The 26,624-nt window shown below is 39.8% G+C and overlaps 1 protein-coding gene across 1 annotated transcript in view; it reads left to right on the forward strand.

Annotated features, from left to right (window-relative positions):
- The window catches only part of LOC130911111 (ryanodine receptor 1-like), a 218,439-nt gene that overhangs the window by 180,574 nt on the left and 11,241 nt on the right, over nucleotides 1-26,624 (forward strand). The window contains exons 87-102 of the mRNA XM_057828826.1: nucleotides 2,332-2,412; nucleotides 5,591-5,679; nucleotides 5,754-5,882; nucleotides 5,990-6,094; nucleotides 8,344-8,425; nucleotides 13,029-14,335; nucleotides 14,462-14,559; nucleotides 17,930-18,104; nucleotides 18,190-18,276; nucleotides 18,340-18,597; nucleotides 20,351-20,481; nucleotides 20,555-20,597; nucleotides 20,676-20,809; nucleotides 20,888-20,948; nucleotides 21,019-21,165; nucleotides 25,879-26,013. Coding sequence (XP_057684809.1) covers nucleotides 2,332-2,412; nucleotides 5,591-5,679; nucleotides 5,754-5,882; nucleotides 5,990-6,094; nucleotides 8,344-8,425; nucleotides 13,029-14,335; nucleotides 14,462-14,559; nucleotides 17,930-18,104; nucleotides 18,190-18,276; nucleotides 18,340-18,597; nucleotides 20,351-20,481; nucleotides 20,555-20,597; nucleotides 20,676-20,809; nucleotides 20,888-20,948; nucleotides 21,019-21,165; nucleotides 25,879-26,013 — 3,062 coding nt within the window. The remainder of the gene's footprint in view (nucleotides 1-2,331; nucleotides 2,413-5,590; nucleotides 5,680-5,753; nucleotides 5,883-5,989; nucleotides 6,095-8,343; nucleotides 8,426-13,028; nucleotides 14,336-14,461; nucleotides 14,560-17,929; nucleotides 18,105-18,189; nucleotides 18,277-18,339; nucleotides 18,598-20,350; nucleotides 20,482-20,554; nucleotides 20,598-20,675; nucleotides 20,810-20,887; nucleotides 20,949-21,018; nucleotides 21,166-25,878; nucleotides 26,014-26,624) is intronic.

Raw genomic sequence — 26,624 nt, forward strand, 5'->3', positions numbered from 1 at the left:
TTAAACAATGTGAATGCAAGATACTGAGAATAAAAGGCTCCGTATGCATAAAGGGAACATATAAATGTGTGTATATAACACTATCTATTTATTGTATTTAGCCTTGAAGCCTATAACCTAGGCTTTATGATTTAAGCATCTATTGTATCCAATACATCGATGACATCCTATAATAAGCAATACAATTGGCAACAAGAGTCAAAAAGATAGTGGACAGCATGCTAGTCAGTTAGCCTGCTGTGTCCATAAATTTCGTGCTAGCGTTCGACCGTCTTGTCTTTTTGTGGCTTTCCGGTAACCCGAGGTGAAAGCATGAGAGAGCTTAATTAAAGACACCATGATTTTAACGAGATATTATCGTGCACTTACCTTGTTTCGATCACAAAACTCCGTGTAGCATGTATCACCGAGTGTCAAGACACAGCTGTGAATGCCCACAGCCGGACTTTGTTGGGATTTTATAGTTGAAAAACAGTATTATAACAAGGGTCACGAGGCAGAAATCACAGACATAAAGGAGTGGTTGAGATTTTCTTCTTCAAATATTTACCCTTTTGAACTTTTTTTTTTTTTTTTTTTTTCAAATTTTCATTGTTTGGATCGATTAGTTATCATCTAAAATATTGGGGGAAATGCGACTGTAACAAAAACACAATTAAGCGATATTTATGAGGTAGATATCCGTGACCTATTTACAGACACTGCCTTTTTCATTGTGACGTAATTAGTTTAAAAGTTTAAAATATGTGAGTGAATAATTTTTTTTAAGTCTTTTTTTTTTTTTTTTATATAAATATTACACATTAATTAATGGTTTTAAGCTAAAAATGGTAGACATTTCGAATAATAAATATAATTACTTAGCTTCTTTTTATGGCTGGGTTGAAACAAAAGTGGTTGCGCGCTGTCTGTAAACGGGGGTCTCCAGGGTCAAACGGACAAATTAAAAATAGTTCGAGGGCATATTGCGCCATGAAACTGCTATGGCCGCATATAGACCTTTTTCTATCAAATACAACACCTGTTTTGCCTTAAAATACAGCAGTTTATTTTAAAGAGGGGTTCAAGAGCAGAAACTACCTTTTCAGCCTTGTCTGTGTTTTCCGTCATACATATTTGTATATAATGTCGGGTTGTCAAACGATTAACATTTTTAATCGGGTTAATTACAGCTTAAAAATTAATTAATCGTAATTAATCGCAATTCAAACCATCTATAAAATATGCCATATTTTTCTGTGAATTATATATGTATTGTGTAAAATAAATTGTTGGAATGGAAAGATAAGACACAAGATGGATATATACATTCAACATACGGTACTTAAGGACTGTAGTGGGCATTTCACTCTACTGTCATTTAAATCTGTCTATGCTGTCCTCACTCCGAAGCGTCTACTTTTTCCAAAGCTAGACAGTTAGTGAACGACGCCTTAATAATCAGACTTCTTCCTTTTTCATCTGATTTATTAATAAAATGGCCTCAAACCATTGTCCTCTTTAGACCGTCGTAAAACTACAAAAAAAAAAGTACACAAGCATTGCATTAGAAACAATGTTAGCTTAGCACGCTATACAGGTTAACTAAACATAAACAAAAAGCGTCTCATACAAAAAATATAACATTTCGCTTATTAACATAATATGTACATTCTTTACAACAACCGTACTTACGGACAAATCTTGTCCAAGGATCATATAAGCACAACGGAGACTTCGTGAAGCCATATTGAACTGGCAAGAAAATAAACCATGTCGCAAAGCGACCACAAGAGTTCGCTGTTAGACAGCACAAAAAGCCTTGATGTAAAACTTACCAAAAGGCAGAATACTGTCTGAGCGGGACATGTGCGTTAATTGCATCAAATATTTTAACGTGATTAATTTAAAAAATTAATTACCGCGCGTTAACGCGTTAATTTTGACAGCCCTAATATAATGCAATATTTTGTTGCTTGTAGTCCTTAACTCATTCACTGCCATTGACAGTTACAGACAAACCCATTAGAACCCGCAAGGCTGGTACTGAGTGGCCATGTTTGACCATCATTGACGACGTCTATTGCCTTCAACGGCAGCCAATGAATTAATATGTAAAATGAATACATTTAGAAAAGGAAAAAAAAAAAAAGATTTTTTTTTTTTTTCCCCTGATTTGGATCCTCCGTTAAATAATTGTAAGATGAGAAACAAGTTTGGACACCTCTGCTTTTGTTGAAAACAACAATGCTAACACACTAATCTTAAGTTGTAGCTTAAAAAACAAACAAACAAACAAATCAGTTCCTCAGAACAGTGGACTGACTAATTTGCCATCATTTGCCCATTTAGATGAGAAAGTGATGGCAGATGACGAATTCACGTGTGACCTCTTCCGCTTCCTCCAGCTTCTGTGCGAGGGTCACAATAACGGTAAGTCATGCATATCCGATTCGGCTGCATTCACAGTGACAGAACATAGAAAAAGAACCTACGTAAACGTGTCCAAATTGCATGCCAAAACTTACAAATATACACAATGCAAACAATGCAGATTTTTATGCTGAATAAAACTTAAATTGGCATGCTTATTCCAAAAGTTTTAGTCAATTTTTTCTCCACATTTCCCTGAAGGGGTTATACCTCATGTAATAATCTAAAATTTAGCAGTTTTGCTGATCTGTGAGAGAAAAATGGGAACGAAATGATTTCGACCTATTGAAAAAGTTGCAACACTCAGCGTAAAAAAACGGGATTAACAGTTAGCTTCTCCCTAGTTAGCTGGGTCGCTTGACCCAGATACGTGCGAGAGGCCCCGGTGTGGGGAGACCAAACATTAGCGACTTACTATGTTGTTACTAATTGCAGACAAATATAATTATATGTGCTATATCCTTTGCTGAAAAATATGTATTAAATAAAAATTGCATTATGTTTCATTTGTCAAGATTTTGAGTATGTTTATAAAACATTTCTCATATTTTTTTCGGAAAACAGGGATCCTGCATCTTAAAAACTAGTGTTGCACTGATACATTTTTTGGCTCCCGATACCGATTCCGAATCCAACTGTGTGGCCGATACTGTTCCAATACCACATTATTTTTTTTATAAAACAAAAATATATGTAAAATATTGTAATTTTCATATGTTTAAGAAAATAGGGATTTTTTTTTATTAGTTTAAAATCTATTGTTGCACCAATTTCTTTTTTTTTTTATTTACCTCCCGATACCTATTCCGAAACCTGGATTAGACAACTACAGTGAAAAATTCATTTAAATTCGGATCAGAAGGATAATTGGATGCCACACAATTGAATGTCTTTCATTGTCTTGCGAAGTGCAGTTCTCCATATTTACGGCGGCGTGTGCAGCTGGCAGCCATCTTTGGTACAGCAACCAGTGGTTGGGAACTAAATCTCTAGAACTAGATGTTTCTTAATGCCTTTTCACACTAGTGTTAGCGCAGCGTGAAGAGCGGTCCGCGGCAAGCGCAAAATGGGAAGAACCAGGTAGCCTGACGTCGTTTTTCATTGTTGCACAAGAAAATAGCGACTTTTCCCATTTCAAGGACTAGGTGGCATCATAATAGCCGTGTAAAGAGTTTTACTAGTTTCGATGAGAAGGTGGTTCATTTGTTGTTCGTGAACTACATTTCCACACAAACACACATTGAGGTACTATTTAGCTTAGCAAGGAGATGTATGAGAGTCATTTTTCAAGTGTCCCAGCGCTCGCGAAATTTTAAAAAGCACATTTATCAAGGTTTCGTCGGCGGTGATTTGCATTTTTCGTCTGCCGAAACAGCCTGATAGCACAGATACAGTGGGGCAAACAAGTATCTAGTCAACCACTAATTGTGCAAGTTCTCCCACTTGAAAATATTAGAGAGGCATGTAATTGTCAACATGGGTAAACCTCAACCATGACAGACAGAATGTGGGGAAAAAAACAGAAAATCACATTTTTTGATTTTTAAAGAATTTATTTGCAAATAATGGTGGAAAATAAGTATTTGGTCAATACCAAAAGTTCATCTCAATACTTGATTATGTACCCTTTGTTGGCAATAACGGAGGCCAAACGTTTTCTGTAACTCTTCACAAGCTTTTCACACACTGTTGCTGGTATTTGGCCCATTCCTCCATGCAGATCTCCTCTAGAGCAGTGAGGTTTTGGGGCTGTTGTTGGGCAACACGGACTTTCAACTCCCTCCTCACCCCGTGGCGTCAAAATTATAAGAAGAACAGGGAGCAAAAATCCCAGAATCACACGGGGGGACCTAGAGAATGACCGACATAGATCTGGGACCACAGTAACAAAAGCTACTATCAGTAACACAATGCGCCGCCATGGACTCAAATCTTGCACTGCCAGACGTGTCCCCCTGCTGAAGAAAGTGCACGTCCAGGTCCGTCTGCGATTTGCTAGAGAGCATTTGGATGATCCAGAAGAGGACTGAGAGAATGTGTTATGGTCAGATGAAACCAAAAAAGAACTTTTTGGTAGACACACAGGTTCTCGTGTTTGGAGGAAAAAGAATACTGAATTGCACCATACCCACTGTGAAGCATGGGAGTGGAAACATCGTGCTTTGGGGCTGTTTTTCTGCAAAGGGACCAGGACGACTGATCTGTGTAAAGGAAAGAATGAATGGGGCCACGTATCGAGAGATTTTGAGTGAAAATCTCCTTCCATCAGCAAGGGCATTGAAGATGAGACGTGGCTGGGTCTTTCAGCATGACAATGATCCCAAACACACAGCCAGGGCAAAGAAGGAGTGGCTTTGTAAGAAGCATTTTAAAGTCCTGGAGTGGCCTAGCCAGTCTTCAGCTCTCAACCCCATAGAAAATCTGCAGAGGGAGTTAAAAGTCCAACGACAGTCCCAAAACATCACTGCTCTAGAGGAGATCTGCATGGAGGAATGGGCCAAAATAGCAGCAACAGTGTGTGAAAAGCTTTTGAAGAGTGACAGAAAATGTTTGGCCTCTGTCATTGCCAACAAAGGGTACATAACAAAGTATTGAGATGAACTTTTGGTATTGACCAAATACTTATTTTCCACCATGATTTGCAAATAAATTCTTTAAAAATCTAACAATGTGATTTTCTGTTTTTTTTTTCCACATTCTGTCTCTCATGGTTGAGGGTTACCCATGTTGACAATTACAGGCATCTGTAATATTTTCAAGTGGGAGAATTTGCACAACTAGTGCTTGACTAAATACTTATTTGCCCCACTGTATATGTATGGCTGTCCCTCTGCTATTGGATGCTTTTTTGACTTCGGCACAGCGGCGCTCCCCGGCTCTCGGCGCAAATTCATTCAAACTTGCCGTTCCATGCAAAACTGCCGTTCGCCACTCACTTTTGCCGAGAAGTCCGTTTCCACATACACAATGAATGGGTTGTTGCTTAACCCCTCACACTAGGCTGCCACTTGTTTAAAACAGCCTTTAATCATTATTAGTACCGATACTAGTTCCAGCATTGGTGCAACACTATTAAAAAAACGTATGTAATAGAGTAAAAACTGAGTTCAGTTTTGTATTTCACTCTTTAAAATGAATTAAAAGCAGACATGACTCAACAAAAATTGTCAACCACTAGACTTCCAGAACTACCTGAGGACCCAGACAGGCAGCACCACCACCATCAACGTCATCATCTGCACGGTGGACTACCTCTTACGTTTACAGGTGAGCGCCTGTGACAAAATTTCCTCCCATAAAATCTGCTCTTTTGAAAATATTCTCATTGGCTGTTTTTGTAGGAGTCCATCAGTGATTTCTACTGGTACTACTCGGGCAAGGACATCATCGACGAGCCCGGCAAGAGGAACTTCTCCAAAGCCATGACGGTGGCCAAGCAAGTCTTCAACAGCTTGACGGAATACATCCAGGTACTCTTCGTATATGCTCCCTCTTTCATGTTCCAGTTAAAACGATGTCTATCAATTCCGATTTGACTTTTTCACTTTTAAAATTTCAAATCTGTGTGGTCCGTCAGGGTCCGTGCACGGGTAACCAGCAGTCGTTAGCGCACAGCAGGTTGTGGGACGCCGTGGTGGGCTTCCTGCACGTCTTCGCTCATATGATGATGAAGCTAGCTCAGGTAGGACACACATGATTTAAATATTAAAAAGTCAAATATTTTTTTTTTTTTACCTATACTCAGTTGTTTGCTGTTTTCTGGTACATTTTTCTATGGTTTCGCTGCTTACCTAATATGGAAGCAAAGCCCTGGATAATAGGAAAGTAGTAAATGGTGTCAGCTAGGTACAGTATGTTCAAGTGATGCTCAAGTAAAAATGTGCACAGCATTACAGTATTATCCATTTACGAGTTAACTAGTTTTTTCTCCTGTTCCTATGATGGTACTGGCAGACTAAAGTATGTAAAGTATATCTATTTAGAATATTATGATACTCTGGATTTTTTTAACCTCTTTCCATACTAGTTTTTGTTGTTGTTGCCAGGTTGTTTTGATTTCTTTACTGGGAGGTTTTATTTTAATAAATTGAAATTTAGTGATCCCTCGCTACTTTACGCTTCAAACTTTGCACCCTCAACTCATCGCGTATTTTTTTTCATTTAAAAAATATATGAATAAATACAAATGAGCCATCCCGAGCCAATCACGTCGTCTCACTCTCCCTCCTGCTGCTCTTTGTTGGTCAGGCAGTGCATTATGAAGGTTAATGTTTATTTGGGTTGTTCCGCTCATGTTTTTTTGCTCCCGTTCCGATCCCGATCGTTTTAGTTTGAGTATCTGCCGATCCCGATATTTCCCGATTCGATTGCTTTTTTTTTTGCTCCCGATTCAATTCCAATCATTCCCGATAATTTTTCCCGATCATATACATTTTGGCAATGCATTAAGAAAAAAATGAATAAAACTCGAATATATACATTCAACATAAGTACTGTACTTGTTTATTATGACAATAAATCCTCAAGATGGCCTTTACATTATTAACATTCTTTCTGTGAGAGGGATCCACGGATAGAAAGACTTGTAATTCTTAAAGGATAAATGTGACGTTGTATATTGTGACTAAATAATGCCATCTAGTGTATTTGTTGAGCTTTCAGTAAATGATACTGTAGCCATGCCCAAATGCATGATGGGAAGTGCAACCTTGACTGTGCGTATTGGCACCTATTGATATATCTTCTCTGTGTTGGGAAATAACATAGGGTGTTAAGAATAAGATCAACTACTACCTTTCTTCCCCACATTGCTTTCCCACGATATTCCTAGATGTTGAGGGAGGGATTTTAAGGCTTAAGCCAATTAAAAAAAGGCTTCAAAGACTGCCAAAATTCATTCTACTCATTTTACGCTGCCTTTTAGCTCTATATATAAGTAAATCGACGCCATTATAGATTGAACGCGACAATGCGTGAGTGGGCCGTGCAGCGCATGCGTTAATTGCGTAAAATATTTGATATAAATTTGATAGCCCTACTTTAAGCCAAAACTAAAGACTCTGGATGAGTGTAAGACATTTTGTCTGTAACGTTAAATACAATTAGTAAAAGACTTGATATATATATTAAAAACAAGGCATATCCGATATTTTTTGCCGATTCCTATACTTTGAAAATGACGTGATCGGACCCGATCGATCGGGACATCTTTAATGGTTATATTAAGTTATAGGATATAATGGCAATATTAAGGTTAATACAGTATATACAGCAGTCTGCTGGTGTCTTACCAGTGTTGTATTTTCAAGTCTGTTTAACTCTGTTTTGCTTAACTTGTGGCAAGTATAACATAGAAAAATTCAAATTTAATGATAATGCTATATATAGAGAGAAAAATTGTAGGTAACATGTTCTGTATCCTTGATAGATGCATCCTGATTCAGGACAACAAAATGGCGTAAGATGTTTTTTGTTTTTTTTTGCCCACTACCCTAAGCAACACCATCCCATTTACTTTCATACTACTACATTTCATTTCATTTAAGTTATACTTTAACTGAATGATCACTACCAGGTCAGTTGGACTAAACATCTATTGCCGTCAGTGGTGCAGGAATATGATCATTCACTGCCAGGTTGTGGTCAGTTTCAGAAAATAAGCAGAGATATCAGAGTCTGTCTGTCTGTCCATCTTACTTCCATGTGTTTTTTTTTTTTGCTGTGTTAAAAATGTATTCTTCTTTCTAATAACTGCAAACCCAGGATCATTTTTGGACTAGAACCCCCTTTGAGGTAGCGTTTTTAAGACCTTCCATCATGATTTTGGAATTAACAACCCCTCTCTAAGGGCCTGGATTATCCCAAACAGCAGACTCTTAAAGAATATTTTCTCTACTATTTGTTCTTTTCTGTATTTCGGCTTCTCTTCAGGATTCGAGTCAAATCGGGCTTTTGAAGGAGCTGCTGGATCTGCAGAAGGACATGGTGGTGATGCTTCTGTCTCTCCTGGAAGGTAAGGCATCACTATTAAGTGAAGCCACTACAGCTAAAATAAGCTAAGCTAACGGGACCGTAGATGAGCTGAGTACTATGCAAAACCGGCAGTAAAAGGTTGGCTGTTGTTGAGCAGAAGTGTCGCAATGTTGTAGCGTGTAGACTAAGCTTAAGAACTACAGTGCCTTGCAAAAGTATTCGGCCCCCTTGAATCTTGCAACCTTTCGCCACATTTCAGGCTTCAAACATAAAGATATGAAATTTAATTTTTTTGTCAAGAATCAACAACACGTGGGACACAGTCGTGAAGTGGAACAACATTTATTGGATAATTTAAACTTTTTTAACAAATAAAAAACTGAAAAGTGGGGCGTGCAATATTATTCGGCCCCTTTAGTGCAGCAAACTCACTCCAGAAGTTCAGTGAGGATCTCTGAATGATCCAATGTTGTCCTAAATGACTGATGATGATAAATAGAATCCACCTGTGTGTAATCAAGTCTCCGTATAAATGCACCTGCTCTGTGATAGTCTCAGGGTTCTGTTTAAAGTGCAGAGAGCATTATGAAAACCAAGGAACACACCAGGCAGGTCCGAGATACTGTTGTGGAGAAGTTTAAAGCCGGATTTGGATACAAAAAGATTTCCCAAGCTTTAAACATCTCAAGGAGCACTGTGCAAGCCATCATATTGAAATGGAAGGAGCATCAGACCACTGCAAATCTACCAAGACCCGGCCGTCCTTCCAAACTTTCTTCTCAAACAAGGAGAAAACTGATCAGAGATGCAGCCAAGAGGCCCATGATCACTCTGGATGAACTGCAGAGATCTGCAGCTGAGGTGGGAGAGTCTGTCCATAGGACAACAATCAGTCGTACACTGCACAAATCTGGCCTTTATGGAAGAGTGGCAAGAAGAAAGCCATTTCTTAAAGATATCCATAAAAAGTCTCGTTTAAAGTTTGCCACAAGCCACCTGGGAGACACACCAAACATGTGGAAGAAGGTGCTCTGGTCAGATGAAACCAAAATTGAACTTTTTGGCCACAATGCAAAACGATATGTTTGGCGTAAAAGCAACACAGCTCATCACCCTGAACACACCATCCCCACTGTCAAACATGGTGGTGGCAGCATCATGGTTTGGGCCTGCTTTTCTTCAGCAGGGACAGGGAAGATGGTTAAAATTGACGGGAAGATGGATGCAGCCAAATACAGGAAGATTCTGGAAGAAAACCTGTTGGTATCTGCACAAGACCTGAGACTGGGACGGAGATTTATCTTCCAACAGGACAATGATCCAAAACATAAAGCCAAATCTACAATGGAATGGTTCAAAAATAAACGTATCCAGGTGTTAGAATGGCCAAGTCAAAGTCCAGACCTGAATCCAATCGAGAATCTGTGGAAAGAGCTGAAGACTGCTGTTCACAAACACTCTCCATCCAACCTCACTGAGCTCGAGCTGTTTTGCAAGGAAGAATGGGCAAGAATGTCAGTCTCTCCATGTGCAAAACTGATAGAAACATACCCCAAGCGACTTGCAGCTGTAATTGGAGCAAAAGGTGGCGCTACAAAGTATTAACGCAAGGGGGCCGAATAATATTGCACGCCCCATTTTTCAGTTTTTTATTTGTTAAAAAAGTTTAAATTATCCAATAAATTTTGTTCCACTTCACGATTTTGTCCCACTTGTTGTTGATTCTTGACAAAAAATTAAAATTTTATATCTTTTTGTTTGAAGCCTGAAATGTGATGAAAGGTTGCAAGGTTCAAGGGGGCCGAATACTTTTGCAAAGCACTGTATAAACCGATATGACCGGATGAACCGATAGTAAAGATAGATTTCGGCTATCGCGAGCACAAGAATCAGCTTCTAATACCTAGTTCAATGCATTGCTTAATACGATAATAATTTAGCTTTTACCTCAAATGCTGTGCTTGTGTTAATCATCACGCAGCGCACTTCGATTGTGACAGCTGTCATGGTTGCCTCAACTTCCCATTTATTTAACCGCTAGTAGTCGCCGTCATTACCCGATCGTCACGGGCGTGTCATAACAACGCAAGAGCTAACAAAACCACTGTAACGCACGCTTCGTAGCGTTTTCTTCACAGCCCAAAACGAAACTAGTTGTGGCAACGAAGCAACATGTTAAAATAAAACAATGGACAGTTTGCACACCACGCCAGCGACGTGCAGCGATTGATTTTCAACGCACCCCGGAAAACAAAAGTCGGACTTTGAAGTAACAAAGGCAGCAAGATCTGTTCACATGGGACAGAGCTAGTGTGAAGCGGTACAAAGATGGTGAGTTTTTAACCCTGAAAAATAACCCACTACAGTGGTGGAAAGGGCGGCATATTGTTTCCACGAAACGCAGTCTACTTAAACATGAACATGTGGATCAGTTGATCTTCCTTAAGAATAATCTGCCCTTCAAAAAAGATATAGACAGTGATGAGGAATAAAAAATGTGGAAGCACAGGCATAAGTGAATGACTTTGCTGTGTATAAGGTTAAAGTAATGATTATAGATCTGTCTGTCTAAAATGCCGTGCCCCCCCGCCCCCCCCCCCTCCCCCCCATGTAATAGATCCCAATCACCAACGCCACACAATCACATGATCGCTGTATTGTGCCGCCATATTGTCCGTCATTGTGTGTCCGTATTGTCAATGACTGTAGTTTCTGTAGTATAGGTGGATTCCCTTGCAAATTATGGAAGCCCGGTGCTTTCAGACGCTGTACACTCATTGGATGAGTTGCATATAAGCCGTTATTTGGAAAAGCTTCAGTCGATCCATTCGCCAGATCCATATTTGACGCCCAAACCGATGTTTCCTCCCGTCCGGTCCCGTCCCGTGCGTCAGAGCTCGTCCTGAGATCACAAAATTTCCAAACACACTCCAGTTTATGTCACGATGAGGAGTCGGGTACCCAAAATCGGCACCGGCCCGAATATAAACAGACATTTGGTCAGCTGGGCGTCACCGTTGTCTCGATTGTAAAATGAAACTTGATCGACAACGGGCCAGTGTGAGCTGAAAAATAGTTGCCCCGCGTGAAATGTCCCCCCTGACGGGAGCGCTTATTTATAACGCTTCATGGACGCATTACAGTAATGGATTTACGACTGTAAGATCAATTTTAAATAATTAAATTACACAAAATGTTAGTACTGTATTTTAGTAACAAATCGTGGACTGGGCCACATAACCATCTTTGAACAGAAATGTACAGGTTTTCACGACCTTATCCCAATGACAATCACACAGGTATGACATCTATTAGTTCCAGCAGAGTAAAATAATACATATTCACGTTACAAGAAAGTCGTTTCCGTGTGGGCGCTCCCGTCAGGGGGGACATTTCACGCAGGGCGGCTATTTTTGGGCACAGCACCTGTTGTTGCACTCACCTTCTTGCTTTTGCGCGACCGTGGCGACGAGCTTCTTAGTCTCCGTCTGATGAAGTCTGCGATCGTGTTGGCATCATATTGATGTTTTCGCCGCTGTCTGACGGCTGTCAACACAAACGCATCATGGGCCGAGATAAACAAACCGTGCTGCTTTAGAGATTTGCCCTTTTAACAATGGGCACACAGCAGCTACTAAAATGACCGTTTATCTTCTCTGTTTCTGCAACCAACCGCCACACATGCCTTCACCATTTTGATTAATCAATGTTAACGATTGTCAGGAAGGTTTTTTTGGTTCATTTACTAGGCGCTGATTCCTTAGACAAGCAGAAAAACACGCAGTAATTGGAGGAATGTACGTAGCGGTAATATGTAAACACGATGAGCTGACGGAGAATATGGTGGCACCAGTCAGGGGGGAAGAGTTGTGATGTCACGTGATTGGGGTCTATACCAGTGGTAAAGCATAATTTATTATTTATTCATGATAACACTAGCAGGTTTAATTCTTTTTTTCTAGAGCTGCTGCATATAATTAATATTTTTAGCGTGTAAGATGTTTACGTTGAAAGTTTGCACTTAAATTACTTACCTATTGTGTTCAAAACACCAGGAAATACAGTAATTAAATTACTGCACATTATTGTTGTCTGTCACTGGAGTTTTATTTTATTATCAATCCCATCCAACAAAATGACGGTCATATAGTAAGCTTTATTATTATTATTTTTCATAAAAAAAATAAAACATAACATTGGTATGAAACGTTGTTTAATTTAATCTTTAATCTTTTTTTATATGTTTAAAATACTGTACGAACACATACAACAAATGTTTACTATCGTATCGTTTTCACTCTGTATCGAACCGTATCGTTCTTAAACTGTATCAAATCGTATCGAATCGCTCGACCTTAAAAATGTATCGTTTTTTAATCGAATCGTAACCTGTGTATCTAAATACATATCGAATCGGCTTCCTGCCAGAGATTCCCAACCCTAGTGTAGACCTTTATGTCAGCCAGTTCTGGCAAGAAATTCTAACCACTTTCCCCCCTGCGTTTACGTTGTTAGACTTGGGAGTAGTTTTTGGTGCAAATTAGTACACTTGAGTTGGTTGGTTCTACTGGTCTGTAAAAATTAGTCAAAATGTTCAAAAATGTCAACTTGGATATGGAATATAAGTTATTCTGCCCTTACAGGCAACGTCGTGAACGGCACCATCGCCAAGCAGATGGTGGACATGCTGGTAGAGTCATCCAGCAACGTGGAAATGATCCTTAAGTTTTTCGACATGTTCCTCAAACTGAAGGACATTGTGGCATCGGACGCCTTCCGCGACTACGTCAGCGACCCGCGCGGGCTCATCTCCAAGAAGGACTTCTCCAAAGCCATGGATAGCCAGAAGCAGTACTCTCCCTCAGAAATCCAGTTCCTGCTCTCCTGCTCGGAGGCGGATGAGAACGAGATGATCAACTTTGAGGAGTTCGCCGACCGCTTCCAGGAGCCGGCCAAAGACATCGGCTTCAACATCGCTGTGCTCCTCACCAACCTGTCAGAGCACGTGCCGCACGACACGCGGCTGCAGAACTTCCTGGAGCAGGCGGAAAGCGTGCTCAACTACTTCCGCCCCTTCCTGGGCCGCATCGAGATCATGGGCGCCAGCCGTAAGATCGAGCGCATCTATTTCGAGATCAGCGAGGCCAACCGTAACCAGTGGGAGATGCCGCAGGTGCGCGAGTCCAAGCGCCAGTTCATCTTCGACGTGGTCAACGAGGGTGGTGAGAGCGAGAAGATGGAGCTCTTTGTTAACTTTTGCGAGGACACCATCTTTGAGATGAACATTGCCGCTTCCATCTCCGAGCCCGAGGGTGAAGTCGTTGAGGAGGAGGATGACGAGGAAGAGGAAGAAGAGGCGGCTAAGGAAGGAGACTCTGGCGAAGGGGAGGACGGCAACGGTGAAGAACCTGCGCCGGAGTCGGCGTCGGCCTTCGCGGACTTCTTAGCCAGCGTGGTCAACTTCTACAATATGTTCACCTTCCGGAACATGCGGCGGCGCTACCGCAAGCTGCGCAAGATGACTGTGAAGGAGATGGTGATGGGTCTGGCTACCTTCGTCTACACGGTCCTGATGGGAATCCTCATGTTCGTCTACGGTATCTGCAAGGGCTTCTTCACGCTCATTTGGAAAGCGCTCTTCGGAGGAGGTCTGGTGGAAGGCGCCAAGAAGATGACGGTGACCGAGATCCTGGCTAGCATGCCGGACCCGACGCAGGACGAAGTGCACGGTGACCTTCCGCCGGAGCCGGGAGCGAGGGTGGTTCAGGACTCGGACGGAGTGGCGGACTTGGACGCTGTGGGTGGAGAAGAGGAAGAGGAGGATGGAGAAGAACGGGAAGGAGGGCGACTGCCTGGTTTCAACGCTCCTGGAGGACTCGGAGACTTTGGGGAGACAACGCCGGAAGAACCGCCCACTCCCGAAGGCACGCCGCTGCTCAAGAGGAAGCTAGTAAGTTCACGTAAAATAATGATGATAGACCTCCAACCTCCAATCGCTTCTTGTCCAATCATCCTTCTGATGTTAATTTAAGTGAGTTTACCTTGAGTAGATGTTTCATTGCATTCATTGCCACAGACTGCTGGAGGTGAAGGACAGGAAGAAGAAGGAGGAGGAGGAGGAGGAGAAATTGCTGTCACTGAAGAAGAAGTTCCACCAGAAACGGAGAAAGCAGAGTAAGTAGTGGATTATGTATACCCTCGAGTTTCCACACCAAAAATATCGAAAATCCACAATCTAGTTAAATTCAGAAAAACACCGGCTACTTTTTGACAAAAAAGCCTAATTCATTTCCAATGGCACGTTCATAGTAACATACGGACATTGCTCATTCACTTCACATTATCGCTGAATAACACCCAGAAAAGTTTCTCCAGTCTTACTGATGTTCAACTTGGACCAATACAAAAAGTCTCCTTGGGTGAATCCACAAAAATACAATCTCCTTTAAATCTATTTAAACATTCAATTTTCAAACTGTTTTGCTTTCTTCTCTTGAAAAAACATTGGGAAAATCCCACCATAAAAAGCATACATTGGAGTAAATTGACTTAATGGTCAATGTTCTGTACCCACCAAAACTCCCCATTGGATTTGATTCAAATTAGCGAACATTTACAGTGATCCCTTGCTACTTCGCGTTTCAAACTTAGCGGCCTCAGTCCATTGCGGATTTTTTTCCAATTAAAAAATTAAAAAATAAATCCAGTATATTATAGAGATCATGTCCTGACCCAATCACGCAAAGCCTTTCACTCGCCCTCCTGCTGCTTTTCTTGCTCAGCAGGCAGCTGGAGTTGTTAAAGTTAACGATGATTGACAGGCGTTGAGGCTTTGAGAAGCTTTACCTGCAATGGCGTTGAGTCGTTTAGCTTGTTAAACACAAGCAATAGTGTGCTGTGGCAACTCATTGTGTGTGTGAGCAGCGTGAGCAGATTTGAGTGGACTCACTCAATGAAGCATTTAATAAAGACAAGCATTTTTCAACGTTCTTCTTGTTTATTGTTTATAATTCTTGTAAATAATTCAGTGGGACAGTAACATGTTTATTTTATTATTTTTTTTTTTTAAAGAAATTTTCACTAGATGACTAGAATAGCTGTTTGGAAAGACTTTGGATGAATCACCATCACCATAGTGTACAGTGATCCCTCATTTTTCGCGGTTAATGGGGACCAGAACCTGCCGCGATAAAAACCGCGAAGTAGCGCACCCCCCAATTTTTTATTTATTTATTTTTTTTGGTGTGTTTTTTGTGCTCATGTATTTATTCAGATTTAGCGTTGGAAAAAGATACATATAACACGTTTTTTCTCACTTTTTTCCCCAAAGTGATTTAAAAAATGTATATAAATAAATGGTTTTTAAGCACGTCAAATGTCATAATTATGATCAGTTTAAACATAACTGTCCAACCAAATCATTTTAGAACAAAAATAAAGTACTGTAGTAGAAAAATGCTTGGCTTTATTAAATGCTTCTATTTACCTAACATGGCTATGACTCTTGCAGTGACATGTAGAAATTTCAAACTCCTCATGATCACTTCTGGCATTTTTTTAATATGTCTCCAACGTCTCCACACACACACATTCATTCCAGCGCGGCTTCCTTGCAGAAACGGTTTAACGAGCTAAACGATGATTGACTCATTGCTCCGCTTTGATAACTGTTTCTTTGGCAAGATCAAAGACAACGAGCATCGTTAACTTTAATATGCAAGTGCTGCAGTGACTGTGAGGAACAAAGGACTGGAAGAGGGAGGGTGTGAGGCTGTGCGCAGAGCAGAAAGCAAGGCGTATGTGGATTAAAAAAAAAAAAAAAACTATCGCACGTGCTTGCGATGAGACTATCGCGCACATCGCGATGGCGATGTTTAAACGATATATCGTTCAGGCTTATTAAAAACTGTTTATTAAATATACATATGCATAAAAGGGTTTTGTTTTTGGGAAAGGGGAAAAACATGTCTTACATGTAGAGGTGCATGACTAATATTCGTCCGATAATTATCGGTCCGATTATAGGAATTATGACGCCATCCCAATAAATCTAATAACATTATACATTATTGGGCCTATTAATAATATTTTTGGCGCAGTGTTGGATTGGGATGTGAACATTTGTTTCCACTCCTGTTTTGCCAGTATGCAAAGTTTTGTTACTGTTCTAGAGGCCATATTTTTCCTTCACTGAGTTTTAAACCTTACTATGGCAATTAGCAAATGTTTGCATTTTACAGTGTTATGTTTACAAGTTCTTGAGAGGCCTTTTGGTTATTGATAGGCTTGCTGTTCTATAATTGCCAGGTTAAGAAAGTTGTTTCATGGATCAAGACGATAAGTCTCCTCTCCTGTTGCACCAAATGTTTTATCTGCTGACAAAGCACAAGACCTGTTGGGTTCATGTTTATTTTAGATCAGTGCTAATTGTTCAGGGGAACACATCTCTCAATCACAATAATCACATTGACTGACTGTGATTGACTCAAAATTATATTTATTTTAAAATGGTCTATGGTTTATGGTCACTTGATTTGAAGTCAAGACTGTTCTTGTCTTTGTTTTGTTCATTATAATAATATTCATTTCATCATAAAAATTCTGTTTCGGTCAAAGGCAAATCTATGCTGGATCAACCACTAGTATTTTTGACCTACAGGTGTTCAAAAACTCAGGTGAATTGAAAAATTATATACATATTATCGGTTATCGTATTGGTATAGGCCATGAAGAGCAGGAAGTTATCGATATCGGTTTCAAAAAATGGATATCGTGCACCCCTACTTACATGTATCTTTTTCGAATACATTGAACACACAAAAAATAAAAAAAAGCTCCAGCTCTACTTTGCGACTTTTCAATTATCGATTAACTGTGAAAAACAAGGGATCACTTTCGATTAAACTCAGATTCACAAAATATTGCCAGGACGTTACAGTCAAACCAACAAAAAATTAACAGGGAGTGACCCGGAAATGCCCAACATTAACAGGACTCAAAACAGGAAGTGAATTAAAAATGCCCCTAATCAGCTATAATAGAACCAAAATCAACAGGAAGTGACGTAAATTTGCCCCGAAATCAGTAGGAAGTGCCCCAAAAGCCACAGGAGATTATCGACAAGCATGAAAGCATTCCCGCAAATTGCTCCAGAATGGCATTTTTAGTTTTAGTTCATTATTCTTATCTATCCATAATGCCATCTAATTTTGTGCTATCATATCACCAAATAGTTTTGAAACCAAGGGCGTAGGTTTGATCTTAGCATTGGTGTAGGGACAATAAAACCCGGCACATTCAGCAAGTGAAAAGGGGTAAATGTAAGTTTGAACATAATAAAAATTATTTTCTTAATAATGGTAGGGTCTATTCTATCCTTACAACATATGGGAAGACAGTCTAAATTTCCTGGATAACTGAATTCATTATATAATGCATACAAGGTTGCTTAAAGGGTGGTGGGGACAATTTGAGCATCCTAAAAAAGTTGGTAGTGTTATGTCCCTACCGTGCCCTTGAAACACTTCACTTAATACTTTTACAGCACCGAGAGCGATGAGAAAAAGCCAGAAAAGACTGAGGCGGAGCCTGAGGTCAAAGAAGAAGAACCCGAGGAGCCTGAAGAGCCGGTGAAGACCAAGGTGAAGAAGGAGAAGAAACCAATTGAGGAAGGCTTTGAGCTGTGGAATGAGCTGGAAGTCCAGAGGAATAAATTCATGGTGAGCAGAAATCCTTCCATCTCACTAAGCCATGGAATAAAAAATTGTTGCTGATCCACTAATTTATCTGGATATCTCCTTGCAGAACTACCTCTCAAGAAACTTTTACAACCTGCGTTTCTTGGCGCTATTCATCGCTTTTGCACTCAACTTCATCTTGCTCTTCTACAAGGTACCCTTATAAGACTGAATGACTTAACCATGACTTGATTGCTACGGAATACTCCACACGCAGGTGTCGGACAGCCCGCCGGGCGAAGAGGACTTTGAGGGTTCCGGTCTTTTTGAAGGTGGCTCGGGACTGTTTGAAGGCTCGGGTGCCGATGAGGAAGGATCTGGATTTGAAGATGGAGGAGATGACGACGAAGACGAGGGCCCCTTGTACTACTTCCTGGAGGAGAGCACTGGCTACATGGAGCCTGCATTGGCCTTCCTCAGCATCGTTCACACCATTATCTCCTTCCTCTGTATCATCGGATATAATTGCCTCAAGGTGAGAGCTTCGCTCTGCTAAACTTTACATGCTTGTCGTCAGCAGGCCATTAAAGAGCATACGACAGGAGAAAAAAAGTCTTAAATAGCATTATTATGTGAATTAGAATCATATTTTGAGACGATTCGACTATATACAACAATTTAGCAAAGCGCAGATGACGAGAAATTAGTCTTTTGATCTGTCGGTTAGCCACGCCTACCATTATAGGGCTCTAGCGTCCCCAACAGGTGGTTGACGTCACCGGGAGAATGGGCTCATCTTTTTTACTATTCAGCCCATTGAGGGGGAATTATTCAGAACGAGGAAAATGCGACGAAGAGAGCCGCAAAATATCATTGTTTCATTCTCTCCAATATTTTTACAGGATATTCTTTTTATCCAAGTATTTTTCCCCAATCGCTAAATAAATGGCTTGAGAAGGACCAGTCAGCCCATCGAGGGGGAATTATTCACAACGAAGAAAACGCGACGAAGAGAGCTGCAAAATGTCATTGTTTCTGTCTCTCTACTTCAATATTTTTACAGGATATTCTTTTTATCAAAGTATTTTTCCCCAAATGCTAAATAAATGGCATGGTCATGACAAATAACAGTCTTGTGCTAAATGGAATATAAAATAATAAAAATGCACTCATTCAGGACGACATGGCTAAATTACTCCATAACGGTCAAAACTGTCGACTTCACCTTTACTGTCGCACCTCCCAAACGATACTTTATGACACCTAAATCGGGCTTCTGTCATTTCCCTTCCCCGGCTTCAGAGAATGTAAACAAACCAAGAGGCGTGACAGCGACGTGCTAACCCGAACCGAGTAATATTTCAAAGTCTTCGAAGTGGAAAATCACACTTAACCAACCTGGATTATTTGACATGACGACTGGGTTGTCGATTGTCTTGGCCAATCGGCAAACCGCCTGGCGGAGAGCAATTTACAGCTCGTTCCCCGGAAGAGGACGGCTGCAGTTGTTGTGCAGCTAACTTGCAGCTAATGTGCATGAGGAGAGCTTTTTACATGCCTATCAATGGTCAAACGTAACTAGTCGTTTATTTAAAGAAAGTTTGTAGTGTTTACTTTGTAATCGCTGTATTCGCGGCTATTTTTAACACAAAGTTGCCATTTCTGATCGGGTGGAAAATTTGACACAACACCGGGCACACCAAGAGTGCAAAAGCCGAGTATAGCGCTCGCCCGGCGGGGCGATGTGCGACAAGCCGCCGGTTGTCGGCCAAGGAGAGAAGGAGCATGTCAGCCACCATGATACAAAACAAGATGTTTACTCACTTCCTCGTAAGTCCCGTGGTCCCACAGTAGTAGGGCTTGTTTTGGCCAATATCCACCGGTAAATGGGAACCTTTTGAAACTCCAAAAAGGCGCACACGCCTCCCCTCATACAGCAAGATTTTTCTGCAGCCGTTTGGCTGGCGTGATGCGAAAGATAAACGTATTAATCCGCAAAATCAGCTGAACCGTTAGTTCTTCATACAACAGTACAGCTGTATAGTGAAGAGGACTCCTTCATCCGGACACGTCACAGCGCCCTCTTTCTCAAATCGAGACTGTTGCCGGAAGTCACTCATTTTCATGGCGCGGGATTCAAAAAACTAAATAAATATAGCGATCGCTTCCACACACATCCAAGCGGTCTATATCATTCAGGAGCATAAAATACCGCGTGTATTATGAAATAAACATGCTTTTTCGTGTCACAGGCACTTTAAATATTTTGGTATGCTCTCACCCCACAGGTTCCTCTGGTTATCTTTAAGAGAGAGAAGGAACTGGCCAGAAAACTGGAGTTCGATGGCGTCTACGTGACTGAGCAGCCAGAAGACGACGATATTAAGGGGCAGTGGGACCGACTGGTGCTCAACACTCCGTAAGAACCGTTTTAGCAGAACCTAAGCCAAACTAGCGCAAAATGAAAGAGTTTTGTTTTTCTGTGACTGCAGAACTTTCCCTAACAACTACTGGGATAAGTTTGTGAAAAGAAAGGTGAGTTTTCCAGTTCTTCACCGTGTGTTTTCACTAAAAGGTCACTCTGAAAGGACATTCTTTTGACCATGTTTGTAGGTGCTGGATAAATATGGGGACATCTACGGTAGAGAGAGGATTGCCGAACTACTTGGCATGGACTTGGCCTCCTTGGACGTTAGTGCCATGACACACGATAAGAAACCGGAGCCTGACAACTCTGTGTTTAGCTGGTAGGGTTTGGTTCTCTGAAACTCCCATCTAGACGGACTGAAGATGTAAACTTCTTTGCAAATATATGTTCTCCACAGGATAACATCCATTGACATCAAGTACCAGATCTGGAAGTTTGGTGTTGTGTTCACAGACAACGTGAGTTCTGGAAACCAACAATTTGACAGAAGAAAAGCGTTGCAGTTTTTGACCTTTTTACTCTTTGCAGACCTTCCTGTACCTGGTCTGGTACATGCTCATGTCTATGCTTGGTCACTACAACAACTTCTTCTTCGCCGCTCACCTGCTGGACATCGCAATGGGAGTTAAAACCTTGCGCACCATCTTATCATCAGTCACCCACAACGGCAAGCAGGTGAGGGGAAAAACAAAAAGCAACAAGTTAAAGAGAGGACATGATTGTTAGTGATGGGTGATACCAGTGATTTTGGATTGGATCCGATACCAAGTAATACCATACCGGAAGTTCATATTTTATACTGTATGTATATATATATGTATATATACATATATGTGTATATATATATATATATATATATATATATATATGTATGTATATATATATATATATATATATATATATATATATATATATATGTATATATGTGTGTGTGTATATATATATATATATATATATATATATATATATATATATGTATATATATATATATATCGGGTTGCGTTAACCGGATATTTTCCGTCGTTGACCGGTTTTTTAAAACGGTGACGGAAAAAACTGAAGTCCGTCCGTCATTTTGACAGGTTGCAATTCACACCCCAGACCACAGGGTGGCGAGTTAGCATATTAATTAGCTATTGTCTCTCTTAATGCATGACGTCGTTGGCTCTTCTGTCAGAATATTGTAGCGTCACCGGGGTCTGGCGGCGGCACCGTGATTGACACATCAACGCGAGGTTCTTATTGGTGCACCCGGTGTGCCAGCGCGTCATCCAATTGATGGACAAGATTGCCGCCTGTGTATAGACCCCAATCACATGACGTCACAACTCCGCCCCCCTGACTGGAGCCGCCATATTGTGTGTCAGCTCGTCATTTTTACACATTACCGCTACGTACATGCCTCCTATTACGGCGTGTTTTTCTGCTCGTTAATATTAATAATGAAAATGGTGAAGGCATGTGTGGTTGGTTGCTGTAACAGAGAAGATAGACGGAGAGACTTGAAGTTCTACCGTATTCTGAGAGACCCGAAGATGAGAGCGAGATGGACTGCTGTAATTCGACAAGAAATCTGGGCACCAAACGATCACCACAGACTATGTAGTAGTCATTTTATATCTGGTAAGATGCATTTAATATATATTTAGAATATTTTGGGCTGACAACCACAATTAAGATCATTGTGTGACGTTGGTGATTGGGGTCTATATCGTTGCCTCTTTTTCTTTGGGGGCGGAGTTGTTGGCGGTAAGCAGAGTAAAAAGGGAGAAAAATACCACGACTTCCGTGTCTAATTTTTCGCCGTCAAGCAAGCGTTACAATATTAATTAAAAATGAATGAAAACTAAATACTATTGAATATGTCATCATTATCATTTTAAAAATTTAAGTGACGGGTAAAAATAGACTATGACCGGATTTTTATGACCCTGTCAGTCAAAATGACAGACAACGAAAATGTCTAGCGCAACCTCTGATATATATATATGTGTATATATATATATATATATATATATATATATATATATATATATATATATATATATATATTTATTAGGGCTGTCAAAATTATCGCGTTAACGCGCGGTAATTAATTTTTTTAATTAATCACGTTAAAATATTTGACGCAATTAACGCACGTCCCGCTCAGAAAGTATTCTGCCTTTTGGTAAGTTTTACAGCAAGGCTTTTTGTGCTGTCCAACAGCGAACTCTTGTGGTCGCTTTGCGACATGGTTTATTGTTTTCAGTCCAGTTCAATATGGCTGCACGACGTCTCGGGCTGATAATGTTGTGCTTATATGATCCTTGGACAAGATTTGTTCCTAAGTATGGTTGTTGTAAAGAATGTACATATTATGTTAGTAAGCGAAATGTTCTATTTTTTGTATGAGACGCTTTTGTTTATGTTTAGTGAACCTGTATAGCATGCTAAGTAGTTTTGTAGTTTCACTACGGTCTAAAGAGGACAGTGGTTTGAGGCCATTTTATTAATAAATCAGATGAAAAAGGAAGAAGTCTGATTATTAAGGTGTCATTCACTAGCTGTCTAACTTTGGAAAAAGACGCTTCGGAGTGAGGACAGCATAGACAGATTTAAATGACAGTAGAGTGAAATGCCCACTACAGTCCTTATGTACCGTATGTTGAATGTATATATCCATCTTGTGTCTTATCTTTCCATTCCAACAAATTATTTTACAGAATATATATATATATAATTTACAGAAAAATATGGCATATTTTATAGATGGTTTGAATTGCAATTAATTGCGATTAATTACGATTAATTAATTTTTAAGATGTAATTAACTCGATTAAAAATTTTAATCGTTTGACAGCCCTAATATATATATATATATATATATATAGAGAGAGATATATATCTTTATATATACATATATATATATATATATATTAGCTGTCAAAATTATCGCGTTAACGGGCGGTAAGAAATTTTTTAAATTAATCACGTCAAAATATTTGACGCAATTAACGCACACTGCTTCTCGGGTAAGTCCCGGACATGACACTTGGACACGACCCGTGAAATGTCCGCGTGTCAGTCGACACGGGAAGTTGTTTTCACACACAACTGCTACACGGGTTAATCCAGCGACATTCCCAGTGTGTCGGAGTATGTGAAAGGGGCTGTAGCTAAGCGTTTGACTCTTTGTCAACGTTCCTATACAATGCAATACATTTAAAAAAAAAAGTTTTTATATTATTATTAGGGCTGTCAAAATTATCGCGTTAACGGGCGGTAATTAATTTTATAATCAATCACGTTAAAATATTTGAAGCAATTAACGCACATGCCACACTCAGACAGATTTAAATGACACTACAGTGAAATCCCCACTTGTTAATTGTGTTTTATGGAGTTTTGCCACCCTCTGCTGGCGCTTGGATGCGACTGATTTTATAGGCTTCAGCACCCATGAGCATTCTGTAAGTAATTATTGACATCAACAATGGCGGGCTACTAGTTTATTTTTTGATTGAAAATTTTACAAATTTTATTAAAACGAAATCATTGAGAGGGGTTTTAATATCAAATTTCTATAACTTGTACTAACATTTATCTTTTAAGAACTACAAGTCTTTCTATCCATGGATCGCTTTAAGAGAATGTTAATAATGTTAATGCCATCTTGTTGATTTGTTATAATAAACAAATACAGTCCTTATGTACCGTATGTTGAATGTATATATCCATCTTGTGTCTTATCCTTCCATTCTAACAATAATTTACATCACCATATGGCTATGGTTTGAATTGCGATTAATTAATTTTTAAGCTGTAATTAACTCGATTAAAAATTTTAATCGTTTGACAGCCCTAATATATATATATATATATATATATATATATATATAAACAACCCTGCAGAGTTCTCAGCCATTCTAATGATATCTAATGTACAACAACAGCAAGCACTCAAAAACTAATAAAAGTCTATTTGTGTCAAATATGCATTGCAATGAAAAAACTGCTGCTTTTAATACCTAGCATAGCAGTTTCCCTACAAACTCACAAACCAGTCCATCAACAACAAAATCTGATTAGTCAGTCTCACTCTTTAAACATGACCCTTAAATTCATATGCACAGAACATTTCCCTGCTACACGTTGTATTTGATCAAATTTTAATCTACCTAAATTAAATATTTTGAATCTAATTAAAGAAGGAATTGATAGTAGCATTTTACTGCCCTCTAATGATAGATCATTAGAAACAAATCCAATAAACAATAGTCACTTGCAATTTAAAAAAAAATAATAATAATAATAATTGCTAATGTTAGAAATACAGTAGGGGGAGATGTGTGTATTTAAAATGTTAAGTGATAATTCATGTATATTTTTTTTATACCCAACTTGCTTGCTAGTAGTTCACTTGACTATCCTTTGGAATGTGATGTGGGCTGATTTGTCCTCATTGTATCAAAAATTAATAAAACGGAGACTCACATTTAGGTTACAGTAATACCTCACTGTTGAATATGTATCTATGGTTATTTTACCTTTTTTATATAATGCGGTATGAACTTTGCTTTTCACAAAAAGATGTAGCTATAACTTTCCATTACATATTCAATAGTGCTGCAAAGTTCTTTTTTCTATGTGAGATGACAAAAACGCCATATTTATCGTTTCATATTGCACATCAGCCACTAATGCTTATATCGTCTCTGATTATCTATTAGCATCTACGATACCTGGATAAGTCCTGCCTTTCGCAATCGCCCCTTCTAAAGTACTTTGCTTTGCTTCGGCGGCGTGCTCTTGTCTTTTCTCGTGTCCTCCTCAGCATGAGCGGCATGTTTTTCATTTAATTAGTCGTGTGCTTCGGGATGCACGTTTCATAAGTGTTTCGTGAGGCTTTTGGTATAACCAGAATATCTGACAGTTTCGGCACAAACTGTGCACTTAGCCTCGTTGCTATTTATTAAAATGAAATATGTCCAAACCAGACTTCTTTTACGATCCGTCGTCGATGCCGCAGCCATGCTACCAGGCTGGTAGTACTAGCTTCCAAATGTTTGTTTGTTGTGAGTGTGTTGGTGCCTCGTGAGAGGGGCGGAGGAAAAGCATGCTGATCGACATATGATAGGGACATAAATGGGGGCGGGAGCAGACACCGGTGCTCTGCTTATGTGCGTGCACTGCCTACGTGCGTGTAGAACGCGAAAGGCAAAAGTCGTACAAAAAGCGCACAAAAATATACCCAAAAAAACAGACAAAGAAAATATATTTATTCTAAATATACTTTTGCTTGGGGATCGATACCTAAAACTTAACGCGCTGGGTCGAAATATCGATATCTTGGTATCGATCCACCCATCCTTAATGATTGTTCACTCATTTCTGTGTCCTTTACAGCTGATGATGACGGTGGGCTTACTAGCCGTGGTGGTGTACCTCTACACTGTGGTGGCCTTCAACTTCTTCCGCAAGTTCTACAACATGAGCGAGGATGAGGATGAGCCCGACATGAAGTGTGACGACATGATGACGGTGCGGAGAATAGGCAACATTTCTTTACAAATGTACTCTGTTTAAAAAAAAAAAAAAAAAAAAAAAAACAATAACAAAAAAAAAAAAGCAATTGAGCGTGCTGACTGTTGAGCTACTGAAAACCGTCTGCGTAACTGTGTGTGTGTAGAAAGTTAGGAAAACGTTACTCCCAGAGACAGTGCTTAATTTGTAAATCATATGGTGCCAAACGCAAAGTACATATGACAGCGCATGGATGACTAGACACACACAGGTCCCGGAACACGGGCAAAAACTGGTGTAGAAAACAACACACAAATGCCCACTTGCCATGCTGTGGGACTTACAAGCCTCAATTTCAGATAATAGCCATGGTATAAATGTTATGACAACAATTTACAATTATTTAGGATATACTCTGCACAGCACGGGCAATTGCCCAAATAAACAAAGGTGGGACTTACAGTAAACAGTCAGCGATATACAGTAACATGGCTATAGATGATTAATCCATGCAAGGGACTCATCACCAAATGTATCACTATACAGCCCTTTTCACACACACATCCAGGGAAATTCCCATGTAAGGTGACGCGGGATTTGCTCAGGTCATTGCTTTTACGCATGAAAAG

The sequence above is a fragment of the Corythoichthys intestinalis genome, unplaced genomic scaffold (assembly GCF_030265065.1).
Source record: "Corythoichthys intestinalis isolate RoL2023-P3 unplaced genomic scaffold, ASM3026506v1 HiC_scaffold_23, whole genome shotgun sequence".
In the NCBI taxonomy this organism is placed as follows: domain Eukaryota; kingdom Metazoa; phylum Chordata; class Actinopteri; order Syngnathiformes; family Syngnathidae; genus Corythoichthys; species Corythoichthys intestinalis.